The 21,311-nt window shown below is 45.7% G+C and overlaps 3 protein-coding genes across 3 annotated transcripts; all 3 read left to right on the top strand.

The window, feature by feature from the left end:
• Positions 1-768: 768 nt before the first annotated feature.
• On the top strand, positions 769-4,326 carry LOC135398245 (uncharacterized). The gene is made up of 5 exons (XM_064629668.1): positions 769-1,117; positions 1,747-1,882; positions 1,976-2,121; positions 2,821-2,953; positions 3,684-4,326. The coding sequence occupies exons 1-5, from the start codon at positions 1,018-1,020 to the stop codon at positions 3,934-3,936; spliced, it is 768 nt and encodes a 255-aa protein (XP_064485738.1). The 5' UTR covers positions 769-1,017; the 3' UTR covers positions 3,937-4,326.
• Positions 4,327-7,052: 2,726 nt separating this feature from the next.
• On the top strand, positions 7,053-16,837 carry LOC135398244 (uncharacterized). The gene is made up of 5 exons (XM_064629667.1): positions 7,053-7,211; positions 9,364-9,502; positions 9,577-9,722; positions 11,227-11,359; positions 16,129-16,837. Exons 1-5 carry the CDS (start codon positions 7,166-7,168, stop codon positions 16,394-16,396), a joined length of 732 nt encoding a protein of 243 aa, XP_064485737.1. The 5' UTR covers positions 7,053-7,165; the 3' UTR covers positions 16,397-16,837.
• A 1,556-nt stretch (positions 16,838-18,393) lies between these two features.
• On the top strand, positions 18,394-21,072 carry LOC135398243 (uncharacterized). Its single transcript, XM_064629666.1, has 5 exons — positions 18,394-18,600; positions 19,194-19,329; positions 19,462-19,607; positions 19,705-19,837; positions 20,429-21,072. The coding sequence occupies exons 1-5, from the start codon at positions 18,498-18,500 to the stop codon at positions 20,691-20,693; spliced, it is 783 nt and encodes a 260-aa protein (XP_064485736.1). The 5' UTR covers positions 18,394-18,497; the 3' UTR covers positions 20,694-21,072.
• Positions 21,073-21,311: the final 239 nt, after the last annotated feature.

Below are 21,311 nucleotides of genomic sequence, written 5' to 3'. Positions count from 1 at the left end.
CGAATGATAATCATTCTCTGCACTGACTTATTGAAAATGGGAGGAGGCGCATATCTGAGACACATTATGCTTGTCCCAGATAGGCGCCTGCCCGCTGTTTTCAACAAAGCAGGACACAGAATGATATTATTCGGAATCATGGTCGGCTAGAAGCGTGCTATGTGGTGAAGTTCTGTTTTAACAGTGTAGGGGAACCAAAAAAGGGGGTGATTTATTATAACGTAAGCTATTATAGAAAACTATTACACCTTTCACTATTAGACTAAAAATTATTACTCTCTAATAGCTTAAATTGTAATAAATTTCCCATTTTTTTGCTTCCCCTACCTTCGGTGTTTGCGTTTCATTCCTTCATAACTATATTTACTTCGTGGCCTTCTGAACTTACGAAACGCAGTGTGCGAGCGCCCAGCGGGTTCGCTGATAGGGTTTCCCTCTCAGTGAAACGAACCTAACGAAACAAAAATGAAGTTACGGAAAACACAGGGAACACCGCTATTAATCTTAATGTGACACAAAGTGCTGTCGCCTCAAAAACCATCCGAGACAAAAGGGTTAATTGCTCGCACTTAGCTATCATTCACATTAACATTATGCTGTGCCTGCACGCCTTTCAATCTCGAAGTATAGTATGTAACGATAGATCAGACCTGTCAGTTAATACGACGGCCGAGTCATGCGTTGACCAAGGTCTCGAAGTCATGCGACGGATGTGATAGATGTAGCGTTTCCTGCATTATACATTATGTTATGAAACCCCGACTGAAGGCTCCCTGTTCGGGGCGCCATAATAAGTGCGAGAAATCGCCAGAGGTATACATCACGTGGAAGTCGTTAAGCCCCAAAGCGCACCTTCGACCTTCGAACGTTAATTTCGTGCCCTCACAATTTGGAAGTGTAAAGCGGCTGCGGCTAGAAATTAAACGGTTCATCTTTCAAAGTCAAGGTCCCTATAGTGTTGAGAACGTGGCTTGGATCACGTGGAAAGTTGCGCGGGAAAGAGGATTTAAGCTTCGAATGGAGTTGCAGACCAGAACAAGATTCAGTTCCACGCTATTGAAGCCCAGCAAGATGAGATTCGTGGCGTTGCTTTCCCTTCTGCTAGTCTATGGGTCAGGTGAGTCTTTTCTTGTAGCCTTTATCGTTTCCCATAGTCTGTTTGTGCAGTTTCTCAGGCAGACCAGAAAGTGCTTTGGAAAGCACTTAACGCCTGAGAAAGTGAAAGTTAGAAAGTGTTTTTTTTTTGCAGTCTTTGATATAGTAGTTAAGTTAGGAATAACTCGTAATTGTAACTAGTTACTTCTTGCGGTAATTATAGACACTTTTCTATAAACGTAACAGTAACTATAGTTGCCGCTTTTTGTTAAGGTAACTGTAGATAAGCTACGCAGGTATTGCAATATTTTGCACACCCCAGTTTCCTAGAGAGTCATTTTGCCGGGACTTCGACTACCCAGTCGCTCTTCCCAACCGAGAATTGGCATTCCACGTGCAGCAGAATGACCTTAAATTAACTCACATCGTGGTGCTGGGACCCATGGAAAATTCTCTGAGGATTTTACGTGGGCAATGGGAAAATCCTCTGTTTATAGACACGGTATATATATAGCTAAGTGCTGGAACAAGTTTTCGAGTTCAACCCTCAACTGTTCAGCTGTCAACTAATTACACTGTAACTATTCTAATGCATTAACCGGTTATCAAAAGAGGAGTACGGAACTTTAAAAAAATGTACGCTTTTTACAGGTCAGTGTCTCTGTCAGTTTAATGACGCTCCGGGATGCTCGACTGGCCATATTCGCTCTTGCGGGATGGACTTCATACCGTACTACAACACCACACACTTAGCAGAAGACATTGAAGGATACGCCAAGCAGTGCAAGTACGCGGCCCTTCAACGCAGAAGCTTGAACTTGAAGTTGCTCTTCATAAAAGCAGTTTTAGCTTACGATTGTATTCCATAACAACCTTTCAGTTTGTACATAAGCCAAGTCGTCTGCGCCGAAAACTTCACCCTTCGTTGTCTACAAGGATTTTCCCGTGCGGTGGCGCTGCTGGGACTTCGCGCAGCGCTGGCAGACTACGAGGAAAGTTGCAATCACACTTCTGCGAACTATAAAGGTGAAAAATTGAACGTTGTCACGCAATTTTGAGTTGAAAAACAGGGACGCGTCGCATGAGTGAGGTACCTGATGAGTTCCGGGTGACTTCGCACGTTGACCAGAGGGGGAATGTTAAGCCGTCGACTGGTTTTGAGATTTTCATAGTATGCGATTGAGAATTACGGGTAACCGACTGTGTTAAACTGTTAATCCGTCGGAACGTAATAGTTTTTGAGGAAAAAAGAATGCATGATTGGCCACTGTCCGAAACGCATTTAAACGCGGTAGCGTTATATAGGGCTATAGTTGTCTCGCTGTGTAAATACACCAACTATCATCATTTACAGGGCCATCATTAGTGGGAATTTTTGGGGAAACTCTTTTCGAAATTATATTAAATCTCTAAAATCGTTGTAACGTTTTGTGAAGTTTACTTTTTTTGAAGTACTTTTTCTTTAGCAGTGTTACTGCGGTGGTTACAGAATTTCAGCGTACCGCAAACACAGACAACAGGTCACGTGGTATCATGTGACCAGTATATAGAGATGGATATCCTGAGTAAAACACCCACTTGTAACTTTAGGTATTGGTAATTCCCCTACTTCGTCCCCCTGCACTTTTTATTTGAAAAGCAACTCTATATACTGTCGCTCGCTGTTGTCTTGAACAGCCACCATCAAACGCCGAAAGTAACACTCGTATTTGTTTTCCTTTCCAGTGTATATAAACAACATAGCGTGTATAAACAAGGCGGGACCCAGGTTGCACCGCTGCATTAACGACGCATTCGCCTCATTTGAAACAGCAGTGGAGAAAGCCCCTTCGAAGCAGAAGATCAACTACGCGTGTTGGTCAGTATTGTCACGTATTATACGACATAGTAGCGCAAGGAAACGTTCGCGGGGCGAACCTCGCAACGCTCGCGGCGAACGTAAACGTTTATGAAGGCCAAGGTCGAAGTGCGTAGATTAAGTACAATGACGATGGCGCGAGGAACGCAACCGTTTTCTGAATCCACAATTTCAGGTCATTGTGACCAGCGAGATAAATTGAGGGGCATAGTACTCTTCTCACAATGTGTAACAGAAATGATTAATAATGGCTAGTAATCATGAAAATGATTACAACGATAATCGGGATTCTGATGGAAATGGAGCAGTGGACTGAGCAGTCACTGATGCAACTCAATATCTCCATAGAAAAAATAAAAAAAAATAAAAAAGACGCACTTCAAGAAATAATCACGGAGCGACATGTTTAGATAAAACTGAACGTAATGTGGAATCCTGAACATGATTATTCCAACTGAACAGTTAAACCCAGAGAGTAAACCCACGTGTAAGTTCACATTAACACGTCTGCACCCTCGCATAGAGTTACCAGAAATTCACGTTACTGGTCCCCCTCAGTCTTGTCTGTTGGTTTGTTGGTGTAAAAAAAAAATGTGGAAAGGTTTCCCTACTCAGTCGAGAGGCTTCTTGATCACAGAATATGTTAACAAGACCTTACATCCACACTACAGCCATCGCTATGTTATTAAGATCACATCGAACAGTACAGTGACCCTTTTCTGTTCCACAGCTACTACTATGACCTCCTAGACTGCTCAGCCGAAGCATTGAAGTCGGAATGTGGCAGACAAGATGTCATCAAGTTCTTTACGCAAATCATGGACCACGTCTTCGGCGACCTCCTCCAACTGGCATGCGGGCCATACAGACACGGCTCGCAGGCGTGCAAGACCATACGGCCTTTGCAAAAGATCGACAGCAGTGCCTTGGGAGCAATCAACATTGTCGAACCTTTGGCAGATATCGTCCGCTCGCTGGGATGATGGTTGGAATGACGATGAGTACCCATGTAGCCCGAAAGCCATATATCCCGAGCCTATGAAAGAACTGCTAATGGCAGTTTATGCTCATGCAACCAATATGCATCGTGATGTTTTTGGTGCCTTGCCTATCTGTGATTTCGCCTTCTTTTCTATAAGAAGCAATGCTACTGCTGCGACATTAGTCATAAATGAATGACAGCCTTGTTGTCTCGAAAGCAAACACGCAAGGTTTATTGTTTTGGTGGGACACTTCAGACCAGCTGTCGAATCACGTGTTGATGTGACGTGAATGTGATACTTGATGTGATATGAAATATAGTACGAGAATCAAGAGGAGATTGTATACGTATGAACGTGAAAAGCGTAAGAAATAAAAGCTTATCTATATAATTCGTGTGTTTCATGTGGCGAGATAGCTTCGTCGAAATAACAATCGTCGTCGTATACGCCACTGTCCGTGGACGGCGGGTCTCAGTCAGGTTTTGGTTCGAACCCTGCTACCTTTTTTTATCAGTGTACGAGCATGTTATCAGTTAATGTTTGGTGCACATCACTGATCTGTCCGTTGGATAGTTTGATTGGTACATACTGCGTTTTTTTGTTTTTGTTTTTTAAGATTCTTATTTAGAACACTTCAATCCGCCAGCATGGCCGAGCGGGTATAAAGACGTCACGCTCGTTGGTGGTAGCCAAGCTCGTGCTGAAGCCTGGGAGGTGGTGGGTTCGAATCCTACCACCGGTTTTCCTACCGAGGTTTTCCCTGGGTTTTCCGAAGACTTTCGAGACGAATGTCGGCACGGTTCCCCGTGAAGTCGGCTCAGGACTCATACTAAACCCCCTATCCCCACTCCTTCCTGCTGTCCTCTCTCCATCTATCCATATCTGTACACCGCTCATAGCCACAGTTGCCTCGCGGCGCTAACATAGATTTTAAAAAAAAGAACACTCAAAAGTATTAGTAGGAAAATGTAGTAGATGTTCTAGGAAGCGCCGTCCAACGAAATGCGAATGAAAGGATCAAACGGTGAACTTTGTGCGGTTCATGTCGGTTTAATGTGTTCAGGCTGTCATATACTGGACATGAAACCTGAACGACGCGCACATAATGTGGCTCATGGAAAGAAGGATGGATAGATGGATATAGAAAAACAGAAAGTGGACGTAGGAAGGGAGTTGCCTCAGGACAGAAGCCGCCGACATTTCGTGCAGAGCCTGTTCTTCTTCTGGGCGCCCAGAAGAAGAACAGTCTCTGTTCGAAATATCGGCGGCTTCTGTCCTGAGGCAACTCCTTTCCTACATCTCTACCGGTTCGCTGGATTTCTACCCAAAAATTGACATAGGCTCATAGACAAGGTGTATTATAGTTTAATATCGGTTCATCTTGGCGACACATGCATTTCCTGTATTTACAGTCGGGTGTTGAACAGAAAAAGAGGAAGGGGGAATGAGAAAAAGACTGAGCAAGCCGGCAGTCAGTTTCTTTTTTTTTCATTATACCCGTCAATTAAACACATTTCATCAAGTATTCGTCAGAATTTGATTAAGGGGACCATGAAATCTTGATCAAGTCAACTATAGAGGCTTCCTCAAATGTACCGGTTCCATGACTTTTCTGGAACAATGTTTGGAAAAGTTATATTTTTTTAAACGTTGAATGAGAGCTTAATCTATACCGTGCGAAATAAATCGCGTCATTTATTAAACATCGAAGAACCGTCACAAAGTCGAGAAGAGACACGATGGCCCATCATGTTCAACAGATGCCGCTTGCGTCGACCCCGTCGTATGAATGTGTGTATGAGTGAGAAAACATGTAAGAGTGTTAAGGGCGAAACACATGTACGACAAAATGCACGACCCGTCGTGCGACGAGTCGCACAGTTTCGTGTCACGAGTTGTCGCGTGCTGCATCAACAGACACATGGGCTGCGACATCCTTACGACATGTCGCTCTGAACCGCCGTGTTGCTAGAACAGCGCGGCCAGAGATACACTCGCTTACACTTTATTTAACATAACCAAATGAGCTCACAGTAAACGAGAACAATTCATTCCTTATTTCACGTGTCTTTCAAGGCGCAACACGACGAAGTCAGCCACTGTTTGCATTCAGAACACACACTGTCCGCCATTTTTTCTCGGATCCATCGCATCTACCAGAGAGGCAGCATCATTGGCTGCTTGGTTCATGACGTCACTACATCCGCACGACAACCCACCGACGGGAGCGGAGATATCTGAGCAGTTTTGTCGCGCTGCGACTTGTCGCAGCGCGCTGCTGCGACGACCTATTTCTCCAGAATCAGTCCCAGGATGCTTTGCGCTGCGGCGCGTCGCACGACGGGTCGCACATTTCGTCGTACATGTGTCTCAGCCTTTAGTGGGATGAGTGACAGACTGGTTGGTTTGTCCCTTCAGATGACGCATTCTGAGGAGGCGTGCGGTAATCCAGCAGATGTACGTTCGAGTCCTACAGCTGGCTTACGTTTCAGTGGCTCCCTTCATTCAACGAGAAGAGACGTTACAAAGGAAGGTCGCGGAAGTCAGCTTCCATGTGCTTGGCCGTCAAACGAAATATAACGTATACACACGGCGTGAAATAAACAAATCGACAATGTTTACATTATTATTGATCGAATCTTTGTCGAAGTCAAGAAGAATAGCTAGCACCAAATACCGAATAACTCCCTATACTTTCCCAACCCCCACTAAACATCGATGGAAGATAATGTTGAGCCAATATATAGTAACGCATTTCGATACCCAAGGACATTTGTTGATAAACACCAACACGCCAAAAGCAGTACAGTCAGCCTATCGGGTGCACAACCAAGCTACCTCTAATTCAGATGCACGTGCAATCGGCGCAGTAAGCTATGTTAATGAGATTGATCACTCCTCATACGGAAACACGGCGCGGCAAAGGAAACAAAAAAAAAAAAAAAAAAACGAAACAGAAAAGATCAATTCCTGGCAAGTTGCCAGAGGTATGCTTACATACCTCGAGCTCGTTCTGTGCGATGTTCACCAATCAGACACGGACAACTAAATTTTGATTGGCTGTACAACACGGCGTCACTTCTGGTACAGTAGCGCGTGCCTTCAACCGAGGTTAAATGTGCGTATATTAAAGGGAAGTGAATGCAGATACCCATGAAAGGCGATAGGAGCCTGTAAAAGTTCGCAGTACTGCCAAGTGTCTTCGTGCAAGACGGTCGAGGTTATCGTAATGAAGGCACCCACGTTATCTGGATTTATAGCGGTTCTGCTTATCGGTGAGTGGTTTGTTTTAGAATAATTACCAATTCGGGTTTTAGAAGGCAATCCTTGATGGAGTGGGCAATAATTGCGTATCATCTATTCTGTGTATGTCTATACATATGTGCATAGATCGAGAAGCTACCCGTCAAAAAGAGCTCGGTAAGTGAAAAATGAAAGCTAAGTGAAAAATGTAACTAAGTTAATAACGAAGTTCTTCGGCCTGAAATGCAACTCGCAGTTACGGGAGTTACTTTAAAAACGGGTTACTTCCAAGTTACTTCGTACACAAAATAGCACTGCACAGGAGCTGGGCGCGTGAGCAGTTCAGTTAGACCTTGAGTTGCCTGCGGAGGAATGCTACACGCTTATATCGTTTTCGTTTATGTCCACAAAATTCGAACGCTTTGCATCTTGCTTTCTGTGGGCGCACAATGGTTCAGCTTCATTTCAGTAGCAGCGGTTCTTAGTTCCTAAATAGAATACTGTCACTGATTGAATATCACGTTTTATGGCATAAAATGCCACGAAAGGACCGAACAGCAAGAAAGAAAACATGTGGACGTGAGTGAAAAGCGAATTAAAAGTAACTTGGAACTTAGCTTAAGTTACTTTGGAAAAGTTACCTGAAAAAGAAACGCTTTACCCTGAAAGTTACCATGGCACAAAAGTACCGAGTTAAGTTACATGTTACAAAAAAGAAAAAAAGCAAAGGAACTTACTTACATAGTTACAGTAACGAGTTACCTGGAACTCTGTGTGTTTGTAGGAGGGGCGTTGACGTGATTGTATATGTTCTGTTCCGTAAGGACGTGCACGTTGTTATAATACTGTATTTCCTACACATATTAGACAAACTTCTTCGAAGCGATATTACACTATTTTCCTTTCCCTATTCGTCAGTGTTTGTGCTGTTTTCAGAATTGCTTTTTTCTTTCGGGCGTTCGTGCTCGAGTAGTGTGAACGGACTTGGAAATGTTTTCATTACAGTTCTACACCTTGTAATTACCCTTTATGGCTTCAAGTCCTTTATTATCTGACAAGTTGAAATGCGCGATTTTAAATAAGTAGGTTGCCATTTTAGTCTAATATTTCTTTTGGCGATTTTAATGCGTCAGAAGTATACGCACGATTACTATATTAAGAGCCCCGATGGTGATGGTGGTGTGTTAAAAAGAAAGAGGGAAAGAAAGAAAGAGAAGCACTAATTTGTCATACTTGGATCATACTTCAGAATAGGTTCGTGCCATGATAATTACGGCGTAAGCTTGCAGAAGTTCACCATGTATATTTTGTTAATACATAAATGTAAGGGCTAATTTCCTTCGGAATATTATAGCTATCTCAAACGCTACATTTCACGGAACGCGATTTTAGAATGTGTTTACCTTATAGCCCATGACGCATGAGTTTCGTTGTTATCACATTCCTGCCATAGCACAGAGAAGTCTGAGAGAAGGCCGTCTATCCAGGTGAAATCTACGCTTCACCGTGATAAAGCACGCAACATAACGCACATACATGAACACAGTAGCACATATAGCACATACATGAACAAAAATTGGTAACTAAGAGTTTGCTGGTGGCCTTGGAATTTGAACATGTCGACTGTGGTGAACTCAACTTGATTCGGCGCCAGACAAGGTGAAGCGAATACGTTGCGGGTGAAAAGAACCGGTTAGATTTTCTATATAAATAAATATCTACTATGTTGTAGACGGTTTGATATGAATACTATATAGAACAGTTGTGGATCGGTAGCACACACCGGTAATAGGATGCAAAAGATATGCCACGGACATTGCTTGAATTCGCCACTATCAGTCATACCCCACCGGTTCCCGTGGTACCCGGTTAAACCCCGGATAAACGAGTTGCCATTCCCGTTTCTCTGGCTGTTCTCATGAACACAACTTAACCTTCTTCCCAGATTTGATTCTTGTATCTTTGCTGTGTGTGGTGCGGTGTAGTGTGGTGTGGCGTGGTGTGGTGTGCGGTGTAGTCGGACTCTCGTGTCATCCCGTGCACGTGTCGTCTTCTGTGTCTATGGGTCAATCACAAGCTACGAATATGATATCAACGCGATTTGACGTGACGTTGCAGTGCCTGCTTATGAATGCAAACGGTACCCTTTTTCTCTTCTTTATCATCTCCGTAATCTCCTCGCAGTGCACTGTAGCGACGCTCAGTTCAAAGACCTAGAAGGATGTAGCCTCAGCGATCTCGAAGCCTGCGGAACAGACTACGTTGTTTATGCGAATACTACGCATCTAGCAACCGGAGGAGAAGAACTCAAAGAGCAATGCAAGTGAGCGCGTGGGTCTCCTTGTGGTTTTCATTGAAGCGATGCAAAGCATAGTTACGTTTGGTTCCTGACCACAGGTTGTTCCTGGACCAGTTGACGTGCTCAGATAAGCTCTGCGCACGCTGTCTCATCGGATTCCCCCGCGTAGTGTCGCTGGTGGGCCTGAGAAACGCTCACGAGTTCTTCGAAGAATCTTGCACAGATGGGGCACCTCTGTACAAAGGTAATAAGTTCTGCGATCTGAACATAAAGAGAATACATTCTGAGGATCTTGTCACTTTTATAGAGCTCCTGCAGAACTCTTGCGCAATATTGGAGCCCTAAGGGCATTCCTTTGGTAGACGTCACCATTTGAAAGTTTGCTTCACCCAATACTTTAGTGTACTGCGGGCAAGCCTACTTCAACGAACGCTTACTGTTGCGGAATTGTATGTTTGTAAATTTTGCGGAACTTTTCCATTCATTTATTTATGTTGCGGGAAAGCCACCTTCAACCTGACATCATAGACGTTGTTTAATAATATCTTAGGTTAGATCAGTGCGGCTGTGGCAGTTTCAATCTCCCTCCCAACCTCATTATCGAAGCAACTTTGTGGGCAAAGCAAGCTGCCATGGCCCTATTAATCTAACCTAACTTCACTAAACTAACCTAAGACATCATAGGCTTTGTTTAGTGATCAGTTAGGTTAGATTAGTGCGGCTATTGCAGCTTGCCACGACCTCCCGACTTCATTATCGAAGCGGATCTGGGGGCAAAGGAAGCTGCCATGGCTCAATTAATCTAACCTAACTTCAGTAAACTAACCCAAGACATCATCAACTTGGTTAGTACCAACCATGGAGGTACCAAAGCAAAATCACGCTAAACAGCGAGGAAATGAAGATTTCAGCAAAGCTCGGTGTTCCTTGAAGTGGGCTTGCCCGCAATACGCGAAAGTATTAGGTGAAGCCAACTTTCAAATGGTGACGTCTCCCAAAGGAATGCCGAAGTAAGTCGTTTGTGAGTGAGTGTTCTGCATAGTGCGAGGAGTTTAAGGACCAGTATTATTTTCACGCGTAAAAGACAAAGTGTAGCCAAAGCCAAAAGATAATTGTCGCTGAAACTTTAGTAGTCAGCTACTGAGTCTACGGGGATTTTTGAAAGTCTCGTTCTGTTGCATAGAAGGTTACAAAATCCAGCGAACCGGTTAGGAAGTGTGAAAGGAAGTGCCTCAGGACGAGAGCCGCTGATATTTCGAACACAGAGTCTGTTCTTCTTCTGGGAACCGTCCTCATCGTTGCCATGGTGTTTAAATGGCTTTGTTAGGATCTCTCTAACGAAGCCACAGTTATGGACGCAGTCCGTTCACCTCTTTTCGTAAACGGTGGAACGGATTTTTTCTACTCGGACTGTTGACCCACAGTGCCCATGAACCCTTATCACGTCATCGTTAATTATTTAAATATCGTGCCAATGATGAGGACGGTGCCCAAGATCAGTCCCTGTTCGAAATATCGTCGGCTCTCAACCTGATGCAATCTCCTCCTATAGCTGCAGTGGAAAAGGTGTAGCCGGCAGCTAGTTATACACGCAAGCAGAAGATAGGATCTCTCGAAGACAAACAAGGGCATGTGCTGACCGGGAAGCAGAGTCGCCTTGTCTGCTTGCCGCAGCATTCTGCAATGCGTTGTCAAATAACTTTCTAATCAAATGCAATAAACGCTATATTTGGACGTCCTCTTTACAGACTACCAGAAGGTAATTGGATGCTTAAACGAAGCAGGAGCTAAAATCCACGAGCGCGTGACGGACATTCGTCTTAGGCTTCACACCATTACCAAGACTATTCCACCAAAGCAAAAGGTGGACTACGCTTGCTGGTAAGTAGTTTTCAGAACGGCAGAAGAAAGTTCGCGGTTTGGTGCACAAATGCAGAATTTTTTTTTACAACATTTAAGAAATGATGAATTGGTTGACTTCACGTGGAACTGTGCATATAGGCCGGCACCTTTCGAGATATTCATTCAACATCACATCATAGTGGGCATTACTCACAGTCCATCACACCACGTCAGCACGACAACCCATCATAAGATATCAACATCATAACCCGTGATGGGCATCAGCTCCAAAACCCATCATTCGACTTCAGCGTCACATCACACCATTGGTCATCACTCAACATCACGTCATATCGCGGCCCATCACTCATGCTGTCTGGGGTTTTTCCTGGGTTTTCCTCAGTCGCTTTCAGACATATGTCGGCACAGTTCCCCTAGAAGTCGGCCCAGGACGCACATTTCCCCAGGGCGTCAGTCGTGACGTTGCCCACTTACGTGAGGCCGACAACGGCAAGCCCTTTCACCATCACCACCACCACCACCACCCATCACTCAGCATCGCATCATCCTTCATGATATGATGGTTAGTGATGACCGCGGATGGCCTTCGTGAGCGATTGTGCCGTCATGTGCCTTAGAACATCAGAGAACATATACCCCAGGTGCGGCTGGGATTCGATCACGGTCACCTGCCGTTTGTTATCCCACCAAGAGAAAGAGCTGGCTGGGAAAAGGCCACCTAGATAACGGTAGGCCTGCGCAGACGCCACGCATCTAACCCAACTGTCGCTGTCGGCAATAGACAGATATGACGTCGCCGAAAGAGCGAAGAAGAGAACAGCTTCCTAATTGAAAATGTATATGTGTATCGGTCCAGGTGAGTAACGTTATGGAGAGATTGCGCAGGCCTTGTTATCTAGTGGCGAATTCGAGTGGTCATTTCGTGGCAACTTCTTCTATTTTTTTATCTTTTTTTTTTGCCAGATTCCGCCAGTTCTCGCCAGTTTTGCCAGGTTTCGCATGTTCGCGTGGCAGTTTCCGGAAGCAGGAATTTGCCAGCTAGGATCCACATCGTGAGGGTGGCAAACCGTACGTCGAAGCTCACATGGGTCAGCAGACGACGGAACCCGAAGACGGGTGACCGCGGTGCCCATAGCGTGATTAAGTAGATTCCATGGCGCTCATGTTCGGGTGGCAAAGGTCACGTGACTCAGCGCAGGCGCCGACGTAGCAATACATAGTGCTAACATGACATGACAACCCGAATTCGCGTAGGTGACATGGGCTGGAAGTGCAAATAACTGTTGCTCAATCTCACATTCTTTTAAAACTCTGTACCTCGTGAACTCGTGCCCACTGTGACATTAGAGGCGATGACGACGTTACGTGAGGGGCCGTCTCGTGACTGAGCAAGCAGTGACGTCGGCTGACAAAAAAGCACTGAAAAAGAAAATTAAATTATGACATGCTTGATAATTTTATTGCCTGGCGTAAAATATATTTTACGCCCTTTTACGAGCATGGCGCAATCCTTTAGCAGTTGCTTTCGTAAAGAGAAAGATCTGAGTACGAAATTAGTGTAAAAGAGTTCTCAGTAATCTTAAGAAGTCTCGCTTATGTGCTGTCATGAAGCAGGAGAGCTACCTGCGTGTGCGACGTTATCCAATAGCATATTCGATAAAGCCGCACCAAGGTTGCCGCGTAACCAGCAGGATGTGCAATTCTCCACATCGGTGTCACCTATAGAGCAAGGGCAATATCGACGATAATTCTGCACTACGGCGGCGCTCGTAGCGAACGGCACCTGATGCTTCGCGGAGAACTTGAAAACTTTTTCGTTGAAAAGTTTCTACCTTTGGTTCTGACGTTTCCATTAGCGTGTTGCGTGCCCCAGTTATACGCAGCAACACGTGGTGACAACGCGAATATGAGCATGGCTGACACTATTGTAGACGGAAGAGAACGTCGGCTAACGATCGGCTAAACCAGGTAATGAGTAGTGAGTGCCATTTTTGCGATATTGATCGCTGCAAAGTTGGTCCTCCCCACTTATTATCGTGGATTATCGCGAATGGATCGTCGTGATCGCTCTGCGATGGCCACGTCATTTCATACGAATGCCATAACGTCTTCAACGTCTGCTGGTGTTGCCTTTGCACTTGGTCGCCGGGCCGATTTTCTCGGTGTGCGTCGGGGCAACTCGGGGCAACTTGGGGGAGCACCAGGGGGTGCACTCCGTTAGTCTGCAATACATCTGGTGCGCACCGGTTCGGTTTATGGAAGATGGGTTGCCGCACCAGAGCGCATCAGTGTGCACGCTTGCAGTATATCGAAGATGCTACCAAGCAGTGGAATTGCCTTCCAGAGTGAAGAAGGCCCGCTCGAAGGCTCCTCGTTCGCTACGTGAACGGTGATGGAGGTGGACGTAGATAATATTGCGTTATTGTGTCCTACCACCCGATGGCCGCAGCTGATTTCAAACATGGAATGCCCTCGGTTGTACGAATGCCCGCCCGTACGGACCCTAGCGGCTCATTTCCACGACTGCAGCCGTTGAAAGCGCGGATCGGATGGCAGAACTAAGTGACATCGATTGGTGATCAGACCTCGTTCAACCTAGATGGCGTTGGCAGTGGTCATTCATCAGGACACACCATCGAAATTACGTGAGGACAAAACTGCGATGTCAGCTGGACACTTCCACGTCGTCGATGACGAGAATAGTTGATAAAACTACGAAGTGTGCGTGTGATTCGCCGCTCTGATGCCAATACAGAGTGTGATTCGCCTGCCTGCCTCCCTCAGGCTTGACGTATGTTTGGTCTTCCCGTATATCATGGATTGTTTGCACGGCGTGGCAACTTTTCTCTAGTAACGGTCTTCGTTTTTAGGGCGAGGGCAGTACTATTTTTGAACCGTGATGTGGGCAAGCTTACGCTTGTCCCATCCTACAGTTGGCAATACGAAACGGTTGCGCGCTATTACAGTTTGCACAAAGTTAGGACCTTTCACGCAGCGCGACCTGGCGCATCGCAAGTGCTGGTCTGTCCAACCAACGAGTTTCCAACCTAAAATCTCTATAAAAAGAATCTGCTTATCATGTTCCCCAAATATTGATTCCCAAATCATGAGCATCCTTCCTCGACATTTGTTTCATTTTTTCATGAGCACCAGTTGCCGTAGCGACTTGCTTACATCCTTGCTGAGCGTTGGGCCTGTTTCACACGAACGATTTTCTCGTCCGTGTTGAGGGAAAGCGGACCCATTGGAACTTACCACTGGTGCTCGGTTGCCCTTAGCTCCTATTTTTGAAGAGAACGAACGACAAAAAACGTTGTCGTGAAATGGACCTAAAGACTCTTTCACGCTTCTGCTGTCCGTTTGCTTCAAAAATGGAAGCAAAGGGCACTCAAGCCTCAATGGTGGTTTCCGATGGTCCGTTTTGGCCTGAAAACACGAACGAGAAAAAACCGATGATGAAAGATGGAAGTCACTGAAAAGGTTAGACAGCAGTAAGGCAGCTGGCTAACCTTTTCAGTGACTTCTATCTTTCATCATTAGTTTCTTAGGCACTTGAATGTATATTTGTCCTTCCTATGTGTTCCAGCCACAGGACATCAATTGTCTCATGAGAAAAAACTGCTCGACGAAAAACGAGAAAAAGCTTGTCAACCACCGTAGCTTTTGACTTGGCCACCGCCAGTTGGAAATAAGATTGACACGGCGTAACGGGAAAGTATAACAAATTTATTTTGAAATGATGAATGGGGAGTTTTATCACCAGGGGCGGTCAGGGTCGCCATGGGGGGCGATCTACTGTTGTGGGAATCGTCACGTTTCCTGCGTCATCACACTCGATCGCTAAGATGGTGCTGGCTGAACCAGCAGGAGCATCTCACAGGAAGCTAAGTAACGGAAACGAGCTATACAGTGACTGAGCGTCGTCGGGCAGCACCGCACATGGGAGTCCAGCCGAGCAGCACAGCTTAGAATACCGCAGGAAAACACAGAAATGCACGAAAGTGTCTGCGCACGTGAACTTTTTTGTGAACGTGAACTGGCACGTCTAAATGCACGCGTAATTATTGAGAGAAACGGACATCAAATTATTACAAGACGCTCCGAAAGTTGTTGAAAAAAGGTATATCGTCCATTACCGTTGGCTGGAGCGTTGTCCTCCTCTCTTGGGGAATATGCCCAAGCCATACAAAAGGACCATCCACTAGGCGCACTCGATGCAGGGAGGTACTGCGTACAATTGCAGCATCTCCTGCTAACGAAGGAAACACTTTTCTCGTGGTCTTACCATTGCACGCACGACCATGGATGCGGTTATAGTCCGGGGACCCACACGTCCTGCGGGGGAAAACGCGAGTATATCCGCACTCACGCAGACCTATGAGTCCATGACATGCCGTCGAGTCGTTCACGGCGAGGAAGATGCCCTGCGCAAGGTGCGCGCAAGGGCAGATTGGTGACGAATGTTACATGGTGTCATTGCCCCCTTGACTTCCCCAGGTTCCCCTCAGGGGGAACTCGGCACAGGTTGGGAATCCCTGTGGAAGCGCAGCTCTGTTACGCGTCGCTACATAGTTGCACCCTCTGGCTTGTCCCTATACTAAGACACACTTTGTAGGCTGGAGTAGACATGTGCCTGCCTTCATGGATATAGGTTCCTGGGGTCTTAGGGGAACCAGCCCAAGCGACTAGTGTTGAATGACAAGGCGTTCTGGGTGTACCCACCTGTATGAATATCAAAGCGCGTATATACAAGTACACTATATAATGGAAGCCCTCTTGTTTCGCAGCGCTTATTACAACTTCAGACAAGCCACGGGGGACGTCATCAAGTCCGAGTGTCCCGCGCCAGAAGTGGAAAAGTACTACTCATCCCTGATGGACAAAAGCTTCGGAGAACTGTTAGGCCTGGCCTGTGGGGAGCACACGCAGGGCTCAAGGGCATGCAGAGAACTTGGCGAAGTCGTCCCGCCGGAGTCACTGACACCCGAAGAGGCATCGAGCTTCGTCGGCCCTATGATTGACATTATTCATTCGCTGACTCACAGATCTGCCTGAACAGATGGCGGCGTTATTCCTCCTATCTTGTCTACCATAAGGGGATAAGACCCATTAACTCGCGCTGTACGTATAGCAGCCAATGTTCATCCACTAGGGCTGTTGCCCTATGACATATCAAGTGTCTCGTGCGGCATGTATTATTTAAAAGACAGTCCCGGTTCAAGAACGATTTCTTTGACATCGAATGACCAGTTCTGTAGGGCCGAGAGATTTCATAGTGAACTACTCGTAGCTGTCTTCATCCGGGTGGCAGTCTGTGGATCTGTCTTTACCATATCCACCAACAGAACTAATGCTGTTTTTCTGGACACTTGGTATATTGACATTGCTGATGGAGTGCACGAAATAAGCGCGTGCACAAAGGAATCCGAGAGGAGTTCCCCGAACATTTTCCTTGTGTCCGTATTGCAAAATAAAATATATCAGTTTTGACTGTCAGTCCTTGCATTGAAAGTGCTTTGTATTCATGCAAATGAGAAAGACTCCCAAGCTCAAATATTATTATGCGCATTCAGTAACAGGACGTGGCGGCAGTTCTCAGCCGACCTTCTATTACGCGGCGACTTTCGCTTGCATTATTATAACGAGACACGTTACGACAGAACTGGAAGGCCAGTGATAGCTACGCATGAACGCGCATCTCCACTTCTTAACTACTTCACATGGGAATATCTTGGATGGTCCCCAGATCTAATCTTTAAGGTCAAGCAAATGAGTCGCGTAATGACTGGAGAAATGCAACTTTAATTGCGGCCATACGCATTGGGAAGGCGAATGCGTAACGTTACTCTATTCCTGGTCGCGTGCGGCTTTCGCATGCTGCCAGTTTCCTGCGCGATAACATCTCGCGAGGTCTCGTGATACCGTCTTACCGTTGCATAGAGAGTGCGAGCGGATGGTTACGCAATGTTTTGCAAAATGCTCCGGTGTCCTTGGAAGGGAATATGCTGCAGGACACAGAAATTTTCTTATGTATTTATGGAATATTCTGGCTGGTAGAGGCAAGAAAAACGGGGCGCCCAGAGCGTTGTTTCGAGACACGTAGCAGAAGCAAGTGCGTTTTTAGCAGCTACTTAGATACTCAAAGTTGAGGTACAGCGTCTCACTGGATAGGTTTATGTTACTCGCTCCCGCTGTAAGTATATTATATATAAATTAACTAATGCGAGGGACATAGATCCGACCCAGGATAGCTCGGCGATGTATGCGTGCTAACGTTGACGTTCGGTTGGCTCCTGACAACAAGGGAAATGATTGCGATACAGAATTAAGGAAAGAAACGCGCACGAATATTCCGAAAGTGAGGTTACTTTCACTTTCCTGCGATTTGTTCTACGAGGCCCCTACAACAAACCACATGCAAACAAGGACACAAACAACAACAACAACAACAACTTTATTGCGAAATGATGAATGGAGCGTTTCATCGCCAGGGGGCGATAGTCTACCCCGTTGCCGGTGGTGAAGCGGGGAATGAAATAATGAGCTCCTTCGCAATAAGGATCGATGTCCTAGTGATATCCAGAAAGGTGAAGAGAGCTTCGAGGCCAGAGCGTTGGTGGGCTGGATGTGGCCAGGGACCAAGCAATTTTGTGAGAGAGAGTGGGGGCGAGAGTCCAGCAAGGACAGAAAGGACACAAACGACAAGGACACAAACGAGTGAGGCACCGAACAACGAATTGAAAACACTCTCAATCAACTAGAAAAGCAGCACCGCAAACAGCGTTATAGGACGCAAACACGCCTATCATCACAGAACTAGCAGAAGCAGACGACACTTGGCAGACACCGCCACTTAGCAGGCGACTTTCCTTCTCTTCCATCAACCGTACGGCTGATGGATGAATCACGAACTCCCAAGTAGACACCTATAATATTATGCAGCGTACCACCTTCAAGGTGACGGGTCAGTCACAGGTCGACCTTGAGGACGAAACGTCTGGGAATCAGAAATCGGTGGAAAGTATAGTATTTCTCGTCCGCGCGTGTCTCTCACTCCGTATCCGTGTTTACCAAGGCCTATACTGAGGTTTCTGACATTGAACGGAACCGGCATTGGCGCCACTTCCTCCTTTCTGTTTCTGGTTCTCAGCTATAAATGCAGCTTGTGTCACGTGCAGAGCGGAGTTTAATTTCTTTGCGTTCCCTCGCCATGAGAACACTTGCGGTTTCGCTGTTTCTGCTCGCTCTCTGCGCTTTAGGTGAGTATATTGGGTCTGTTCTGTTTGTGGTTCTTGCTTCTTTCTGTGCCAACCTCTTGACGCTTTTAGGAGTAATCGAACGCGTTTGTAGAGAACGCTGTGTTGGGTGTTAAATAAGAGGGCTTTTTTTTTATTTGGGAATGAGCAGTTCCTTCAGCATCTTTTGATTCGCGTCCCTCCCTTATTGTATTCCCACATACGGTGGAGTTCTTAAAGGTTGACCTCTGTTGGTGATGACCTTTGCGATGTCGGCAAGATAACGACCCTGATATGCTGTGTGGCTCTCGTGCTAAACGATATACTAAGAACAATATAACACTCAAGAAAGCATATTATTTTGTTTAAAAACCTGCTAGTGGACGCATCCTAAGAAAGAGTGGTTTAAAAAATGTTTGGACCAAGTGCCTTGACATCAAATAATCGAATATGTCCGTATGACTCGAAGGCGACGCGACTTTCGTTTGGGTTAGTTCTAACTATGGGAAGTCATGTCGGTTGCAAAACGCACTCTCACTCTGTGTTCTGTCAATGCCGTTAATACCTGCCTGGCAACCATTAAATCTACAGTTTGCACAACATAATCTCGTACCTAGGCTGTTGCGAAACGCAGCTGAACGGCCTTCCCGGATGTACCATCGACAAATTGGAAGCTTGCGGAACTGACTACGTCATATACGCCAATACCACAAATTTACCAGTTGAAGGGGAAAGTTTCACCCAACAGTGCAGGTAAGACGTACCACGAATACCACAATACGACAAACGCCTGTGTTCCGAGGGCAGAGCTTTCTGAAATGGTCTATACGTGTCCGTGAATGGTATCTGCTACAGTGACTAATATGATTATTTGATCACTTGCAGACTTATATTGGAACAACTTTCCTGTTCGATAGCATTCTGTCGACGCTGTCTTTCTGGATTTCCCCGAGCGGTGGCGCTGCTGGGCCTCAGGTCTGCTGAAGAGTTCTACGAGGAAAGTTGCGACTTATCCACGGACTTGTATCAAAGTAGGTTAATTATAACTTACTTCTTTTGTTGTTCTCTCTCTATTTTGATTTAACTAGTCGGACAGGAATCAAGCAGTTTCTCGCTTCGAATTCACAGGTTACAAGGTACACGTGAAATGCTTGAACAAGGCTGGAAAGGGACTCAATGAGCGCTTGAATAAAGTTCTTCAGAGACTGTACGCCATCAAAGAAACTGTCCGTACACGGGAGAAGATTGGACACGCTTGCTGGTACGTACGATAATGAGCTAATATGTTAATATGTGGCTGACGAGACACAATTGGTCAGCTATTCAGAAAGAGAGACATAGCTAGGGAGAGCGTTGAACATACGTCGCAATCTTTCTTCTGTTCTACTGGTTGTTTTTACGCAGACAAGACTCAGAAACATTTTCGATCACTCAATGAAATAAGTATGGATATGACATGAGCATAACTTCCTTGTCGTCTACTCCGTTTCATTGCAGATGACGTTTCGCGACTTGTCGTCTGCTTCGTTTCATTGCAGACGATGATTCGCGACTTGTCTGCTTCGTTCGTTTCATTGCAGACGACGACTGGCAACTTGTCGTCTGCTTCTTTTCATTGCAGACGATGATTCGCGACTTGTCGTCTGCTTCCTTTCATTGCAGACTGCCTGTTTTCGTCTGTTATGTGGGTCACACTAACGTCTACACACAGTACAGTGTCTTTCTGCAATAACAGGCCCGACCACTGTGGCGTCGCTCGTGATCGCGTAGTTGTCTCCCGACGTAAAGTCCCGAATTATTAACTTTCCGCAACGTATCGCTCAGCAATCATTGCTTAATGTCTGATTTGCAGCTTGTATCCCGAATTTCTTCACGATACGGCGGCTATCATCAGCAAACAGTGTCCCGACCCTGAGGTGAAAGAGTTCTTCCACGGGTTTATGGAACGCATCTTTGGCGAGCTTCTCGGCGTAGCCTGTGGAAAGTACAGAGAAGGCTCCGAGAACTGCAGAAGGATTCAGCCAGTTACACCCAGCGAAGCCGTGAAGGCCAAAGCAAAGAACTTTGTGGAACCTATGCTGGACATTGTTCATTCCCTCGGGTCAAGAGGCAGATGAGGGTCCAGCTGCGCCTGCAGTATGAAACCTACTTACCAAAACATCTTTTGTAGATAGCTGTTCAAGGGCAAGCCCACCATGCAACTATCGTGTTTATGCGAGCCGGACCATTTATGATGGCCGACGGAGGTCGTAGTAATCATGTGACGGATATCCTCTTGCTCTTAATCATGGTGATCATATTGGTTGGTCACTCGTTTTATACTGCTGTGATTGTAATCGTACTGCAATAGTGTGTATCGAATGTAATTATGCCATCATTTTTTATGTCTGTTGTGAATAATCACTCTCATGTAAGGTTGAACCAGGGGACCCAGTGCCAGCGCTGGGTTCAAATATCCTGGTATATTTATTTTCAAATAAAATACATAATAAACGATTCAGCATGCGTTCATTCCATGATAAATAAGGAAATATGTTACGCCGTAATTATCGAATGCTCCCTGGCGGCCGATGGCGCCTCCCCGTGTGATAATACATTGTTTTACTAGATCCTAACTGATACTGGAAAATAATGTCAATTTCAAACACTAACACAAGTCGTCTAAATTATGAGCACTTTATTAGCCTATACGGCTTCGAGAGCAGAATCGTGCCTATCTAGCTGTATCATGCGTA

This window comes from Ornithodoros turicata, chromosome 6, assembly GCF_037126465.1.
Source record: "Ornithodoros turicata isolate Travis chromosome 6, ASM3712646v1, whole genome shotgun sequence".
NCBI classification, from domain to species: domain Eukaryota; kingdom Metazoa; phylum Arthropoda; class Arachnida; order Ixodida; family Argasidae; genus Ornithodoros; species Ornithodoros turicata.
This window is presented reverse-complemented; position numbering and strand designations above follow the sequence as displayed.

What these genes read in the sequence shown, in the direction of transcription:
- LOC135398245 (XM_064629668.1), top strand. Translation starts at nt 1,018, where the DNA reads ATGGAGTTGCAGACCAGAACAAGATTCAGTTCCACGCTATTGAAGCCC. An exon ending in GGATACGCCAAGCAGTGCAA is followed by an intron (nt 1,883 to 1,975) that starts GTACGCGGCCCT and finishes ACAACCTTTCAG; the next exon opens with TTTGTACATAAGCCAAGTCG. An exon ending in CACTTCTGCGAACTATAAAG is followed by an intron (nt 2,122 to 2,820) that starts GTGAAAAATTGA and finishes TTTCCTTTCCAG; the next exon opens with TGTATATAAACAACATAGCG.
- LOC135398244 (XM_064629667.1), top strand. Translation starts at nt 7,166, where the DNA reads ATGAAGGCACCCACGTTATCTGGATTTATAGCGGTTCTGCTTATCG. An exon ending in GAACTCAAAGAGCAATGCAA is followed by an intron (nt 9,503 to 9,576) that starts GTGAGCGCGTGG and finishes TCCTGACCACAG; the next exon opens with GTTGTTCCTGGACCAGTTGA. An exon ending in TGGGGCACCTCTGTACAAAG is followed by an intron (nt 9,723 to 11,226) that starts GTAATAAGTTCT and finishes TCCTCTTTACAG; the next exon opens with ACTACCAGAAGGTAATTGGA.
- LOC135398243 (XM_064629666.1), top strand. Translation starts at nt 18,498, where the DNA reads ATGCAGCTTGTGTCACGTGCAGAGCGGAGTTTAATTTCTTTGCGTTCC. An exon ending in GCTCGCTCTCTGCGCTTTAG is followed by an intron (nt 18,601 to 19,193) that starts GTGAGTATATTG and finishes TCTCGTACCTAG; the next exon opens with GCTGTTGCGAAACGCAGCTG. An exon ending in AAGATTGGACACGCTTGCTG is followed by an intron (nt 19,838 to 20,428) that starts GTACGTACGATA and finishes TCTGATTTGCAG; the next exon opens with CTTGTATCCCGAATTTCTTC.